At 42.6% G+C, this 16,923-nt stretch overlaps 1 protein-coding gene and 1 long non-coding RNA gene across 6 annotated transcripts in view; one reads left to right on the top strand and one right to left on the bottom strand.

The window, feature by feature from the left end:
- Positions 1–10,365, top strand: part of LOC103348528 (uncharacterized) — a 44,064-nt gene extending 33,699 nt beyond the window's left edge. The window contains exons 3-4 of the long non-coding RNA XR_001793465.3: positions 2,405–2,498; positions 9,702–10,365. This is a non-coding gene — a long non-coding RNA (uncharacterized lncRNA). The remainder of the gene's footprint in view (positions 1–2,404; positions 2,499–9,701) is intronic.
- The window catches only part of WWOX (WW domain containing oxidoreductase), a 1,022,922-nt gene that overhangs the window by 722,000 nt on the left and 283,999 nt on the right, over positions 1–16,923 (bottom strand). For all 5 annotated transcript variants that reach the window (XM_070062786.1, XM_051847311.2, XM_051847312.2 and 2 more), the window contains one exon: positions 5,315–5,403. In XM_070062786.1, coding sequence (XP_069918887.1) covers positions 5,315–5,403 — 89 coding nt within the window. The remainder of the gene's footprint in view (positions 1–5,314; positions 5,404–16,923) is intronic.

Below are 16,923 nucleotides of genomic sequence, written 5' to 3'. Positions count from 1 at the left end.
TGCTTTTTGAAAATGACATAACATTTGGCATCTAATGAGTTATGTTTTGGGAAGCAAAACATGAACTTATGAGGGCAGCATTCTTCCCTGATGTTTCTGGGTACTATACTAAATGATTCACAATATGGTTTTTCAATGTTTTAGTGTGGAAAATGTGTTGGATGGGTGAAAAATCAACTTAGTCATCTTAATAATTTCCTAAAAAAATCCTAATGAAGACCTAGATTTAGAATATTTTTTACAGTTAAAATCTTTTTTTCTTTTCTTTTAGTTTTCATACTGTGTAGAAAAACAAAGCAACATGATCCTTCTGTTAGGCAAAACGAAAATGGCTTTCTCAAGTTAAGCAAAGAGAAATGCAGATAAGCTGGCTAAAACATTATTCTTAAAACTGAGCTGGGGAGAAAAAGAAAGATTACTCTGTAATTTACACATTGGTCTTCAGGGTAATTTATCCCTCAAAATTTGGAATTTATTTATAACTTTTAGCCCACCCACTTCCATAAGAATGATCTGAGACAGCAAAGTGTGTAATATGAATCCAAAAATATTATATCTGGGAATAGTAGATTCAAGCTCTGAAAGTAATTTAGTAGAAAATGAAAATACATAACTTTGTTAAAAATTTTTTCCCTTCAAATGCCTGAGAAGAAAGGACAGAAAATAGCTATTCTAACCATTTAAAAAAAAACACCACTTTTAAAATTATCTTCTAAGTGAAACAAATCCAAATTCCTTTGAAAAATTCTGTGGGCAGAACATTAAGCAAAGAAATGGAAATCCATGATCAAAAATCAAGTTCTAGAAACCTTTGGAATTGCATTATTATTCATATTTTAATATGAAGTTCTTGGCAATTTAAATTAATTTCCAGGATGAATCAAAAGCCTCAATCAAGATTCTAAGAGCAGAAGAACAAGTAGAGTCCAAGTTATGAATGCCCTGTGTTATGTGTCATCACCAAGTTTTAAAATTCCAGATTTAGAATGCAGTGTCCATTTTGTTGGGGATCTGTAGATTCCAAACTATTAGCCATTTTCTAAAGAAAAAAATATTTAAGGAGCACATTGTTCTAAGAGGTCTTGAACTGTTCTGGGTCTTGTTCAAACTGTGCTCTTCTCAGTAACCTGGCAGCTGCAACTAGGATGAAAATGTGCAAAAGCACTGCAAACAGCATTCTGCTGTTTGTGAATCTGCTGCAGAAAGAAAATCCCAATCACTGGTTGGGAGGATTAGAAAAGGTCTTAGCTCTTCCTGCTCATGGACGCCTCTATCCACCAGGCAGTATGCAGTCTGGCTGCCTTCCAGAATCACTGTTCAAACACAAATATCCTTCACAACTCAGTTTGGTTGGGACTTACCGCAGCTTTGCTTTGGAACTTTCCAGTAATGCCCAAAATAATTCAACGTGAGACACACTGGCCGACCACCACCACCACTAACTCTGGGGAGCAGTGTGGAGAAGCAGATGGAGGCTTCCTGGACTGGCCACCCAGAAGAGCGAGCATGGAATAATAGGACAAATGAATGAAAGAGGGAGTGTGCAAATCGAGAGAGGGGTCAGAGGGGTGAGCAGGTCAAGAAATGCTGAACCTTAGGGAAACTGGCTCTGGCAACAAGGCATGGCATCCTCTCGATAGGCGGCCAGACCACAGCTTATGAAGTACTCCTGCCAAAAAATTCAACAGGAAGTAGCTGAGTCTCCAGAGTTAGCTACTTTTTCACAAGAAACAAAGGGATATGTTAAATGACACTACAGAATGAAATCATCCAAGCAGAAACCACAGAAATCTCTAGGGGACATCCTGGTCCCTTAAATATGTAGCATTTGAAAATTTTTTAAGGGAAAAAAATAAAAATCTTACAGATTAAAATGCATGGACCTCATCTGAATCCTGATGTAAACATGTTGTAAGAGAAAGAGGTAGGAAGAAGGGATAGAACAATGAAAGGAGAGAAGGAATCAGAGAGATAGAGAGAAAATAAATAAATTTTTATTGTTTTAAATTGTCTTAAGCCCATCAGATTCTGAGGTAACCTGTCAGCCAGCAGAATAACCCATAGAGAAACCTCCAAAGGGAAATGTCTGATTGAAGATGAGAACTAACAGAAAGGGTGGTCCCTGGGATTAAAGCAGAGCTGGGGTCAAAGTCTAGTTCCTAGATGCCACTTGCTGCATCTAGGAACTCGACTTAGCCTCTGTGGGCTTAAACCTTTTAATTGGTAAAAAGGGGAGAAGAGTGGCTAGTGCATAGGGCTGTTGTAAGAAATTAATGAGATGATCGGTGTGTGAGTGCTTAGCATACTGCCTTGCACAGAATAAACAGAAAGCTGGCTAGCAGCTAGTGTTTATACAATCATTATTAGCAGCACTCGTGCTAAAACATCCTCCTCCTCCACACAGAGTCTCCTGAAAAAGGAAGAAGATATCCCCAAAGAGGCTGACTCCACAACTCGTGCTGGAAGGCAGATGGAGGGCTGTGCCATGGTACAGTGAGGTATGCTTTCCACCAGTGTTTGCATTTAGCATCTGTTTCTATTTTGGGGCAGCCTCTGACTACAAAATCCGTTGCCTCTCCCAGCGTGGGCAAAAACACTTGGGCTGGAGCCTGCGTGGGGAATGTGCACAGGAAAGAGGTGCCTGACACAGGTCTGGCCTGTTCGCACGCAGGCTCTGCAACGTTTTATTAAATGGGGCATCCACATGGAGTTCAAATTTAAGGGTTTTTCCTCTGCACAGTCCAACAGCACAAAAAGAAATAGGTTCTGAACTGGCAGCCTTTCTTTCATTTGTCATTATGTTTTACACACAAGGAAATTTTAATGTCTAAAGATGGGAGGTGATGATAAGAATAGAGTTACATGTGTTTTTTTGGCAGCCTAGTCACCAGCACTTAAATTCACTTCTGACAGTTCTCAGAATCTAAAGACCTGTAAGTACTAAACTGTCATCTGCCTATCCATGAGAGATTTCACTTTGGCAGTATTTCAAAAGTAAAATCACTCGCTTTTTTATGCATATTTTCACCACCACAATATTTCTGTAAGCCGTGTAAAATCCTGTATTCTCCAGAGACAGCTACAAAGAGGTCTGTGCTCAAGAATGTTCTAACAGGAAAATCTGCCTTGTTTCTGAATCTGGAAGTCTAAAAATTCAAAGTCATTTGCTAAAATCTAGGATTAGGACAAAATGGGTGATAGCTTCCTCCAGGAGTTTAAGCTTGGTGATTATTTTCAAAAAGCACTTGAATTTGATGATCTCCCAACTACTTAATGGTTAAAAACTAGTGGTCATGGAAAGACGTGGAAGATGATCCTATTATGTAACACTTGGCTCTCCTCTGCAAAGCTGCTCACTTCCAGCACGGTCTGACATGGGAATCGGAGGAGGCTGCTCAAAGGCAGGGAACGTGAGATCTCAGTGGAGCAGTATGGCATCGGGAGAGCAAGAGTCAGACTGCAATGAAACCCTCCATCTGGCACCACTACCAAGTGATCCTATGCAAGTCGCTCCCTTTCTCTGAGTCTCAGCCTCCACCACACTGAAATCCAAGATTACACAGCACAGTGGTTACGCAGGAGCTCTGCAGTGACAACCGATGGGCTGCCCGAGCTAATAAGCACATGGTGCTCCAGCCCATCTACTTACCATGTGCCTTGGGTAAATGATTTAGCCCACCAGCCTCTCTTTCCTCATTTCTACATTGGAGAAAATAACAGCATTTACTCAAAGCATGGCATTGAGAATTAAATCCTAAAATGCATCCAAAATACTTGTATTCTATGGCCTGTCATAAGCCCTCAGTCCATGAGCTGCTATGTGTGATTGTTGTTCACAATCCCTCCAAACATGTCCTGATGAGCAGTCAGCCCTCAGGAATAAAATTCTGCTTGCTGACAACTCAGAGTATGGCTTCTCTGAGGTGAACTTGGCTTCCAACAGCCACCACTCTCTTCTCACAGCCTAGAAGACTGCTGAGGTCTTGAGGGACTCAGTGAACGTGTGTTAAGCCAGTGACCAACTGGGTGAATCAATGACGAGGCACTGAATGCGCTGATGTCTTGAGAGCTCCCAGCGTGCCCTGCTTGCGGTTCCCTGAGAGCTTGGGCAAGCCACCTGCTGTCAAGCACCACAAAGCACACAGCAGGGCTCCTCCACATCCTCTCGCTGGCTCGGTGATGCTTCCCGCTCCTCCTCTGACAGAGCACAGGACTCTCACTAAAGACTCAGGCTCCATACACATTGAAGGACGCAGGCCACTTGCTGGTTCCAGAAACAGCCTTAGGGAGCCACCCATTAAACAGAAAGAGCATAGTAAGAAACTCCAAGTGGCACAAGAACTGGACACTGGGGGCAGCTCTAGACAGCACATTTGAACTCCTGATTTGGGATTCCTGCCCTCCTATGCTTCAGCGGCTTGGACAACTGCAGTACAGCCTGACCAAGAGGCTGCCTGTCATTAATCAGAGTTCTCTAGATGCTGTCGTGCTGCTGCCATTGGCCTAATTATCTTTTCCTTGGCACCACTGGCACTATTATTACCTTATCCTCATGTTTAAATCAAGTCACTGAATGAAAAATTAAATGAAGGTATTTATTAATGAAATTTAAACCTCCAAGTTAAATGAGAAACTTAGTACTACTTGCCCTAAATATGAAGTAACCATAAAAATAAACACTCAGAAACAAAATATTATAATTATAGTGCAGCCAGCAAGGATTGCTTTCCTTAGTTTGGCTCACTTGGTGTGCGCGCGCGCACTCTCCCTCTCTCTCTCTCTCCTTCCTCCCTCCCTCCCTTCCTTCCTTAGGGCATTTTGAAAGACTAAAAGAAAATAGGAAGAAAAAAAAAGCCTCACTTTGCAAGCCTGTTTTCAGAGCTATATCCATGTACCACTTCCAATCACTGCAGGTCTGCAAAATGATCCTACCCATGCTCTAATTTTCAGCCTCCCCCATAGCACTGGATCATGGAAGTCACTTGTTCCCGGATGCAATTAAAATATACTTTTCCTCAGTTCTGAGATTCACTGAAAAAGTATCTATAATCAAGATACTTCTCACCATGCCCTGGATTTTATTAGTGTTTAAATATTATCTTTTATTTTTATCGGGGAAGCTATCATTAGATTGATGACACATTTCATAATGAGTGACTTGGAGTCCAGAAGATACAGCATACCTTAGCAGGGCCAATATAAGTGAGCCTGCTGTTTGGACGCTACGACAACACAACAGCCTTCCATGTTCATCTGATAAAGACATTACAATAGCAAGGAATTATGATCCATAACCCTCCACTAGAACACTCACATATTCTTGGCCTTGAACGCTTCAGCAAAATGCTGCACGCTACGGAGCAGAGCGAGGTCCAGGGTCATTGCTTCTACCTTGGCTTTATGCTGGAATGAGAGAAAATAAAAAGAAATGATAAATAACAGCAAGTTTAGTCCATGGTATCGAGTTACAGTAAATGTGTTATGGAACATGTCGGAATTCCCCTGTTTAATATTAGACGCCCAGAGAGAATATAAATCATTGGAATGAATGGAAGAACCAGGCTTTTACTGCCAACTTCGGGGAGCATGTGAGGCTAGGACACTGCCAAGCCCAGAGGCAGGGGGTTGGGCTGCATTTGGCCCAGCACACAGAAGATCCTACGAAGCATCTTGAGGCTAACATTATCCCCTGTAGGTCCGCACCCTAAATAGTAATGAGAGGGGAACAGCAAGTTAAACCCTGGCTCACACAAGGATGCAGCAGACAACATTGTAATATTAAAAACTGTCCCCCATGTTCAAGTGTTTTTGCTAAGCCTGCAAAAAATATTAAGTAAAATTCATTGATAGAAAATGTAAAAGCAATCAAGACTCTTTCATACCACAGGACTCTGACTTACCTACATCCTAATGAGAATCCTGCCCAGGTAAACCAGAGAACTCTATAAATAGGTGTGACACATCCTAACAATAAAGCTAATGATGGCCGGTGCCACGGCTCATTAGGCTAATCCTCCGCCTTGCGGCGCCGGCACATCAGGTTCTAGTCCCGGTCAGGGCACCGGATTCTGTCCCGGTTGCCCCTCTTCCAGGCCAGCTCTCTGCTGTGGCCAGGGAGTGCAGTGGAGGATGGCCCAAGTGCTTGGGCCCTGCACCCCATGGGAGACCAGGAGAAGCACCTGGCTCCCAGCTTCGGATTAGCACGGTGCGCCCGCCGCAGCACGCCAGCTGCAGCGGCCATTGGAGGGTAAACCAACGGCAAAAAGGAAGACCTTTCTCTGTCTCTCTCTCTCTCACTGTCCACTCTGCCTGTAAAAAAAAAAAAAAAAAAAAAAAAAAAAGCTAATGATGACCACTGACTGAGCATGTACACACCTTATACCTCTCAAAATCACTAAGAAGAACATGAAAGATTCCGTCCATTTATAATGTGGCATCACACATGAGAGATCACAGAGTTAAGAAGGGGAGGGGGCAAGAACTGACTCCAGGGCCAGAGTCCTCCCTGGAGAAAAACTAGACGAACTAGAGTAGAGATGTTGGGATTTGAAGCCATCATGTTCTACTCAACAGGTGCCTCCTGGCACAATTCTGGAAAGACAGATAGCAGAGTTTGCTCTTCAGTTGATGGGGTACTCTCAAACTTTAAGTTGGATAAACTTTAGAGAGTGACACTAAATGCTGCCACTTCTTTCTTTTGAGCTCCTTTACAAAGGACATAAAGCCAAGAACCTCAGGGCCCCTGCCTGTTCCGATAGGAAGAGTCCAATAAGACAAATGGTTAACTTTGGAATTCTAGTCTAGACTGTGTATTGAAATAAAACTAGGAGAATATAATGCCTCTAGGGCCACTAGAGAGATGCAAATGGCACTACTGAGAATATCCTCCTCAACCATCTCACCCAGGGATGAACACAACCTGTGTAGAGATGTTTATCGTATATGCAGCCAGTTTATCTTGGCTCTTGATGTCCTGGGCTCTAACCCAAGACTGGCACTTTGAACAATAAACATCAGGCAGTGGCACCTGGAAGCACACTGACTCGAGACCATTTCATGTTGGAACCTCAGTTTCCTCATTTGTAAAGATAAACAGTAATTTATACACTCACAGAGTTGTGAGGTAAAGTGTTATACACATAGCATACTGTCTGGAAGAGAGAAGGTGTTTAATAAATTTAACTCAAAAGAAATAAAATGTCAATGGAACCAAATTCTTGGCCTGATGAAATTCAGCCATAACAGTGGTTTGGGGCAGGTTCCAGTAGGCCATGGTGGACAGAATGGTGCTAGTGTCTCATAAGGGTCCTCCCTTAAGCCCACATCACACAGATCACCATTAGATCTTGGATGACACCTAGGTTACATCTACTATCAGAGCCTATTTTTAGCGAAAGGTGCTATAAAGTGATTAAATGATTTCTTCAATCACACTATTAGTGGCAGAAACAAAAACACAGATCTAAATTCTTGGTCTTGTAAGATAGTGGTAGATGTTCAAGCCTGCAGATTCTGGAAGGAGGAGGAAAAGCAATACGCAAGCCCAGGAAAGGGAGAAACGGCAACACATGGGTTTTGTTAGAATCTCCTAAGATCTGGGACCAGAGATGGGGTTCCAGTGTAAGCCACACCCCTCGTCTGTTCAAGAGGGAAACTGCCACCAAGACAGGTGAAGACACTTGAGGAAGGCCACACTCTATACAGAGTCCAGGTCTCCAGACAAGCAATACAACCCCAGGTACTCTAAGGACGGCTGAGGATTTCTTCAGGGTGTAAAATTGGTCAAAGGTTAACACACTCCTCACAGTGATTGTTAGGTCTCATAGACACCGAAGTACCTGGATTTACATTCAGACGTAACAAATACAGTGCCTTCAGCCCTCATCCCCCACCTCACTTAACCCAGAGGGTGACAGCCATCGCCAGTGCCTTCAGCCCTCATCCCCCACCTCACTTAACCCAGAGGGTGACAGCCATCGCCAGTGCCTTCAGCCCTCATCCCCCACCTCACTTAACCCAGAGGGTGACAGCCATCGCCACACAAAGGATCTTGGAGACACTTGAGTGCATCACAAGAGCAAAGTCAAATATTCACTGTTGTGGAGGAGGTGGTATACAGACTATTCTTCCCAGCCTAATCCCCTGTGGAATCCCCAAGGGATATGCAGGTCACATATTATAAAAATGTACGTACATAGTTCCTCCATAAAACAAGAATATTCCCAGAGGGTGACACCAAAAGCAATGGCCAACAAAAATGATAGCATGGCCACATGGCTTATACATTCTTCTATATATGTAAGTTACAACTGGTGAGTTGTCTTTTTGTTCACCCTTTCACTTCAAAATGAAGCTCAGAGCTACCGCCAGAAATAAGAACAAAATCAGAACATACACACCCAGGGGGAGCAAGGGGTCACAAGCCATCAAGCAGTTCAACAAACTAATCCACAGGCTGTGGGTTACTAGGCTCCTGGGGATAGTGATTCGGGTCCTCACACTATTATTCAGGTCATTCTCCTGCCCTAGGTAGCAGGTTTCCTGTTTCTGCTACCAACCCTCAAAAATACAGGAAAAACTTGCAAGCAATTATATTAACTCCAGGGAGGAAAAGCACAGTTTTAGAATAAGGGTCTGTCTGTGTGTTTGTGTGTTGGGGGAGGGGTCACTCTTCAGATTGTCTAATAAACTCATCCATGTTATTTGCTTATTTTGTTGTGAGACATGTGGTAAAGGGAGATACGGTGACTGACAGACTGCAAAGACAGCCCATTTCAGGGGGTGGGGAGAGGTGGTGAGCTGCTGATTATTAGGTGAGGACAGGGATCCATGCCATCAATGTGAGGTTTCTTGCTCAGTCTGACAATGAATCTGCAGCTAATCACATTTCATATTCTTGGTTTAACTCATGAACTCTGTTAACTTTTTTTGGAACTAGTTTTCCTGAATGGTGACATGTTACATGTCTATAATACATTATCCACAACCACAAACTGACATTGGCATAGTACAATTTACTAGACCATAGTCAGTATCTGGATTTCACCAGCTTGGGGAGGCCTTCATGTTCTTTCCTTTGTTTGGAATAACTATGTTATTACTATATGACATCTTATCATGTGTACAGATTTGTATAACTATCTATCATCACATTCAAAATACAGAAAGAAGTGTTCCATCACCCCAAGGAACCCAGGACTTTAATTAAGAGATATTACTGTGCCTTAGTGGGTTAAGCCACCGCCTGCAATGCCAAAACCCCATATGGACACTGGTTCATATCCTGGTTACCCTACTTCTGAACCAGCTCTCTGCTAGTGTGCCCTGGCCATCATGGCCATTTGGGCAGTGAAATCAGTGGATTTGAGATCTCTCTCTCTCTCTCTCCCTCCCTCTCACTCTGTAACTCTGCACTCTGCCTTTCAAATAAGAAAATAAATCTTTTTTTTTAAAAGAGATATTAGAATTAGCACATACCATGTGAAACAAAGTTGAGATTTTGGCCAGATTGGCAAAATAAATGAACAAAAAGCCCTTCTGTATATTGGATTGGCCAACAGGTTTTAGTCCAACTTCCTTAGCATGGCTTGTAAGATCCTCTGTATCCATCAGGATGGGTTTCCATAAGGAACAGCCCAGAAATTTCCATGTTTTAATATAATTCAGGATTATTACTCATTCATATTTCATGTCCTTTCCAGGTTGGTGGACCCATGCTCATCGTGTTTAGCCAGAGACTCAGGCACACAGATCTTCTATCACTTGTTACATTACCAACCTCCACAGCAAAGGGAAGGAAATAAAGCAAACTGCATAGGGGGTCTCAAAGGCTGCCACCCAGCAGCAGATGTCATGTTTGCACATATTACACTGGCATAGAAAGTCGTGTGAACTAGAGTCAAGAAGGCCCAACTGTACATGTGAATAAAAAGAGAAGAAATGGAAATGCACTGTGAGACATGGTAACAAGTAACACATGAACAGGCCCCACGTCTACCTCTCTAGACTTACTTCAGGCCACTTTCTACTTTACAACCACACTGGTAATAGAAAACTCAGGCAAAAGCAGAAAAATGAACAATAAAAAAAGCATCTGAAACACACTATTTTTTTTTTAAAGTCTTCTCAGTATAAATCTTTTTTTTTTATCTTTTATTTAATGAATATAAATTTCCAAAGTACGACTCATGGGTTACAATGGCTCCCCCCCATACCGTCCCTCCCACCCACAACCCTCCCCTTTCCCACTCCCTCTCCCCTTCCATTCACATCAAGATTCATTTTCGATTATCTTAATATACAGAAGATCAGCTTAGTATACATTAAGTAAGGATTTCAACAGTTTGCTCCCACACAGAAACATAAAGTGAAAAATAATAGATGATTTTTTTTAAATGATGATGAAATCAGATCAGACCTATTGTCATGTTTAATCCCAGTGAGAGTCAAGTTGGGAATTGATAATTTCTTTTTTTCTTTTTTTTTTTTTTACAGAAGATCAGTTTAGTGTACATTAAGTAAAGATTTCAATCGTTTGCACCCCCATAGAAACACAAAGTGAAATATACTGTTTGAGTACTCGTTATAGCATTAAGCCTCAGTGTACAGCACATTAAGGACAGAGATCCTACATGAGGAGTAAGAGCACAGTGACTCCTGTTGTTGACTTTACAAATTGACATTCCTGTTTATGGCATCAGTAATCTCCCTATGCACCAGTTATGAGTTTCCAAGGCTATGGAAGCCCCTTGAGTTCTCCGACTCTTATCTTGTTTAGACACGGTCATAGTCAAAGTGGAGGTTCTCTCCTCCCTTCCGAGAAAGGCACCTCCCTCTTTGAAGACCTTGAAACACACTATTTTAAAATAAACTATCAGTCTTCCATATATTTTTCCTTTCTTTCCCTGACCCCCCTTCCTCCCTCCCTCTCTCCCTGCCTAACCATCTATCCATTTTCCCACCTATCCACTTACCCATCCTTCCATCCAAACACCCCTCCATCTATCTACTCATCCATCCCTCATCCATCTACCTATCTACCTTTAACAGAACTAACTTCATATTGAGAACACTGCATCTTGAAATGCTATGTCATGTGTTTGCATTCTTCCCAAAATCAAACTCTTCTCCCTAATCATACCAGGTCACAAATTTATTATCTCAGGCAAAACAGGAACGTTATTTTAAATTATGGACACAGATGCAATTATCTATCATTTTGGAACACAGCTGCACAGGCAGCATCTCGCACACAAGCATCAAGTCATTCTTAAAAGCTCAGAAGTCCACCTGTACCTGACACCCAGGACTCAGCCAGAAAGACATAGGTAAGTTTCCCAGCTACTCCTCTCCCACTTCCCTGGGATGCAATGCATTTGTTGTTAGTTTACTGTCACTTTTAACAAGCCAATTCTTCTTGATCTATTCTTTATTAAATTCTAAAACTCATCTAAGTGATTCAAAAGCCTGGAAATGTAAAATCAAAGGGAGTGCTTGTCGTCACGCAACGGTGCTCTCTAGTACTATTTTATAACTATAAATGCATCGAGCGTTACTCATATATGATGTTGCCTGAAACCAAAGGAACCAGGTGGGAAGTGTGTGGTATTTAAACAGAGAACTGTGGATATGCTGTCATCCTCAGAAGAGGTGCCAGAGCAAGGCTCAACTGGAGCACAGCTCAGTGTGCAGCTTCACAGAAACTCTATGAATGCTCTGGGCCTCACCTGTCTTACTTAAGAATGGGTATATTTTTCCTTGCATGGCTAAAGATTTGATTTTGTTTATATCAAGTATGGGGCAAACAACGGGCCCTCAATAAATTATTATTTTTTATTATCATTAAATAGCTCAGAAAATGTCTGAATAGCTCCTCTGTAAAGGATGATATCAATACTCTGGAGAAGGAGGAAGAAATCTCCAGTTCTCAAACTCATGCATTGTATAAACCCAAAGGGTGCTAGTTAATGCCTTGGACTCGACAGACTGTCTCAGTCTGAATCTGTTTCAGCATTTAACCAGCAAGTGACTTCCTTTTGTGCACCCGGTTTTTGCCTTTGTAAAATGGGAGCAATATGTGGCTGGCGCTATGGTTCAGTAGATTAAAGCCACAGCCTGCAATGCCAGCATCCTGTATGGGAGCCAGTTTGAGTTTTGGCTGCTCTACTTCCCATCCAGCTCCCTGCTAACGTGCCTGGGAAAGCAGCGCAGGATGGCCAAAGTGTATGGGCCCCTTCACTCGCTTAGGAGACCCGGAAGCAGCTCCTGGCTTTGGCCTGGCCCAGGCCCATCTGTTGCAGCCATCTGGAGAGTGAACCAGCAGATGGAAGACCTCTCTGTCTCTCCTTCTCTAACTCTGCCTTTCAAACAAATAAATCTTTTAAAAAAATGAAGTGGGAGCTCTAATAATATCTGCCTTATCAGGAAATGAGTAATATATGGCAAGCACTTGCTGTGATTGTTTTTTGTTGTTATTCTCACCAGCATCATCAGTACTGGCACCAAAAGGCCTCACTACCCACAGATAGGGCTAACGGAGTCACCACTGGCCAATGGGTGCTATTTCACACACTGACCACGTGAGTCCATTCCCCACTGCACCCTCTATCCCTCCACAGCCTGTGCAGGTAGGGAAGAGGGGCATTTCTTGCGCAGGTAGTGAAGCTGACGTCTTAAAAATCTCTAGTGAGCTGGCGCGGCGGCTCACTAGGCTAATCCTCCACCTAGCGCCGCCGGCACACCGGGTTCTAGTCCCGGTCGGGGCGCCGGATTCTGTCCCGGTTGCCCCTCTTCCAGGCCAGCTCTCTGCTGTGGCCCGGGAGTGCAGTGGAGGATGGCCCAGGTGCTTGGGCCCTGCACCCCATGGGAGACCAGGAAAAGCACCTGGCTCCTGGCTCCTGCCATCGGATCAGCGCGGTGCGCTGGCCGCAGCGCGCTGGCCGCGGCGGCCATTGGAGGGTGAACCAACGGCAAAAGGAAGACCTTTCCCTCTGTCTCTCTCTCTCTCACTGTCCACTCTGCCTGTCAAAAAAAAAAAAAAAATCTCTAGTGCATTTTCATCCAGATAACTGGCAGAGCCACAATTCACACTATGACTCCAATCACTACTATGTACTTCAAAGGCCAGTGCAACTCACCTGTCCTGCTGCCACCCATTCTCATCCCTGGGAAACCCTTACAGCAGCTGAGGCCAACTCCAAGGGAAACCACCAGATCTGCAATTACCTCCTACAGAGGGCAGTATGCTCCTGTGCTCCCGGTCATCGATGAGGAAGACAGTACCCACACCTGTCTGGTCACTCATTCATTCACAGCACCTCTAGAGGTAAAAGCGTTTTCTACACACTCTATCACCTTTCCTTCTTTGATTTTCTCCATGGCTGCAACACCTGTGAGGAAGTATCTCACCTCTGCCATTTGTTTATCAATAATGAGAGGACAAAAAGGGTAATGTTTCATGGTTACAGGGCTTTAGAATTCTGGATGTGGATAATCCCAGTGATCAAATATACTTATAAAATAAAAAATTAGCTAAAGATCATCGTTAACTGTAAATTGCCCGTGAATCAGCTGGGAGAGTCTCAATGAGTTTTCTCCACTATCCGATTCCTCCCTGTAATAAATCCAGAGCACCTGGTCTGAGAACCAAGCTGCTGGGTATTGTGGAGCACAGTGAGTACAATCCCAAGAGCATTCTTCAAAGACTCTCATCGACTAGAGACCTTGCATTGTCCACTCAGCTGCACCAGAAGGAGCAAGTGAGAGCAGCTCCCCATTACGCTGTGTTGAAAGCACTGTCACGATGTGGGTTAAAGAGAGAAGCGCGTAGGTACACAGACAGGAATCAGCAGAATGGAGGAATACAGATTCACTGAACAGGTGTAAGGAGCTCGCCTCCAATATGCTCAGAGGAAATCTGCTCTCAGGTTGGGGAGCCTGTCAAACCCAACGACAGCGCCAGCCTTCACTGCTTACACAGAACTGGCTGCTGTGCAATCTTGTCTCGGGGTACCAATCTATGAGGGTCTAATGGGTATGTGCCCATCCCCCTCACAATTATGGAGGAAGTCCTTTGTAGATGGCCCTAAAAATACCTCTCATTTACATGGATTTATTGATAAACAAGCAGCAAATATAAAGGGCTCCTACAGTACACATGACATTATATTCCTTTAACAGTAATCTGAAAAACATTTTGAAGCATTTATAAATTTCCCCACTTTACAGATGATAAAATCAAGGTTGATGGACAGATTTTAAGTGGCATAGCTAATAAGACACACATCCAGGTCTGTAACTGAGACATGGCTGCTTCCAAAGCTCCTGTTATCACAGAATGCCACATGGTGTTGTACCCCTGTTGTCACATTCTTCAGCATAAAGCACCAAGAAGATATAATGGAACTAATGACATCTATCTATTCTTATCTGTGTCTAGTTTATATCATATTTATTTTACACACTTAGAATTTACAAGAGAAGTGTTATTGCTGAAAGAGAAAATGTAACCAAGGCAATAATCTACACTCAGAGCTTATTGCTAATGGCATCCTGCAAATTCTAATCCAATGGGCCTTAATTGCATTATGCTGATGTCTCTCACCCTTCCGCTTCACACACACTCAGTCCTGTTTTATGTTCCTAATCCTTAAATAGGAGTTGTCACATTTACAACAGCAAGAGACACTGGTCCCGAGCACGGTATTGACATGACATTATTCACTGCACTACAATAGATTTCTAACTAAACCAGTTTAATAATTCATCAATATCCTACATGGGACTTCATAATGCTAATTCCTCCAATATTATTTAAGCAATGCTAATGGTAGCACAGGATGGCAGCATCTTCACTAGGAAACTTATGAAGAGATAGCTGCTTCCTTTGATTTGAAATCTTTGTACTTCCCTGTCTAACCCAAACCAGCCTGAGCAAAACTGAAGGGGTACTTGCCCAACTTGGCCAAGTCTTGAGATTCAAAGTGCAAGTGTGGGGGCAGGCATTGTGGTGTAGTGGGCTAAGCCTCAGCCTGTGGCACCCGCATCCCATATAGGTGCGAGTTAGAGTCCTAGCTGCTATTCTTCTGATGCAGCTCTCTGCTGTGGCCTGGGAAAGTAGTAGAAGATGGCCCAAGTGCTTGGGCCCCTGCACAGTGTGGGAGACACGGAAGAAGCTCCTGGCTTCCGATCAGCAAAGCTCTGGCCATTGTGGCCATTTGGTGAGTGAATTGAATTAGTGGATGCAAGACTTCTCTCTCATATCCCTCTCTGTCTGCAACTCTACCCCTCAAGTAAATAAATAAATATTTAAAAAGTATGAGTATACACTGATAAACACTCTTTCTGACAGGACACCAAGGAAAGATAAGAGGTTGAGAGTCTCCTGTCTACCTCTGTTTTTTACCAGTTACATATCACTTGGCTTTTTAATAAGAAAATGTTCTTGGAGAAGATTCCACATTTTGGAAATGGGAACCAAATCAAAAATCATGCTTGGCCAAGCTCTGAATTTTTTTTTTTTTTTTATGCCTTGAAGGATAAGGACTGAGCTTGTCATTCCTAAACTTCAAATCACCCATTAAGCATCAACCCTCACCCTAGATCTACCACAAGCACCCTCCCAACTTCCCTCTGCCAAAATACACAAACATTCCTAATAGGAAAATTATGACAACCCTCACTTCATTAGATTTGGGCCAAAAATTGTGCCTTGTGCATTTGAAGTCAATTTAGAAAATAACTTTATCAGTATGCATAGCTAACTATGAGGCTATTCAAGGAGAAATTACACCAGATAACAGCTTATTTAATTTGGTATATGAGTTACATGCCATGTAAAGCAAAACTATTAGAAGTAGTAGACAGTAATTGGCAATATCTTGCACTATGGATAAAAAATGCTTATCTTGCCAGAAACTAACAAGAGAGTGAAAATATTCCAAAACCTTCCAATCTTGCTCTGTGCAATGTATTCACTTTGTAGCTTAAAGACAGTTTAAGGAAGGACAGTGAATGGCACAGGAGTTTGGCAGGCAACATGTTTGTGCATTTATGCCTTGCTATTGAAGAAAGAGCCTTTTTTCATAGTGAATTTTTCATCCTAATGTTAAGTGATGATTTACGTTAACTATAGGTAAAGCTATGGTTACATTTTCCTGAAGGATTGCAGGCAAGTAAAGAGTAGTACAATAAGTTGAAGCGTAAAAGCTTTCTCTGTCATAATATTTATTATAATGGCATATAAAATAGCTGAAATAAATAATAGATGACTAAAGGTAAATTCATATGATAAAGAATCCTTCAGCAGACACCATTACTTTTGACTGCTCTAGTTTTATACACAGTTGAAGACTCTTAATAAACATGCCCTATATCTTATGTAAGTACTGGAAACATCAAAGATGGGTTTAAAAGGCAACATAACTGGACATCAGCTAATTTACTATATAATTATATTCTCAACAGGAATAGTCTATATATTTTCAATATTTAATAGCTATGATTCTTAATGAAAACTGTCAAGCATTAGAACCCCCTATCTTAAGGAAATCACTGATAGAAAACTAATCAGTGTTTCCCCCACACAGGTTCAGAAAAAAGAGGCAGCTCTCAAAACGTGGAGATCCAAAGGCCAGTGGATTATAGGTGACACATCCATACTAGTTCAATCAAACAGAAACAAAAAATTAAAAAAAAAAAAGACCTCTCTGCTCTGTTTGTGAGGATCTTGTGCTTCTCAAAGGACCCAGGATGACTCAAAGAGGCTCACATGGCAGAAGATCTGCCGCACAGCCCTTAGAGTGCAGAGAACCACACGCTGACAGCCCAGCCTGAGCATCATCGACCTCCGCAGCTCCCAGCTCATCTAGCAGCACCTGAAGACAGCTTGTCAGAGGGGTGTACTTGTATCCACAACGCACAGGA

Source organism: Oryctolagus cuniculus, chromosome 18, assembly GCF_964237555.1.
Source record: "Oryctolagus cuniculus chromosome 18, mOryCun1.1, whole genome shotgun sequence".
Classification (NCBI taxonomy): domain Eukaryota; kingdom Metazoa; phylum Chordata; class Mammalia; order Lagomorpha; family Leporidae; genus Oryctolagus; species Oryctolagus cuniculus.
Note: the sequence above shows the minus strand (reverse complement) of the source record. Positions and strands in the feature narration are given on the sequence as shown.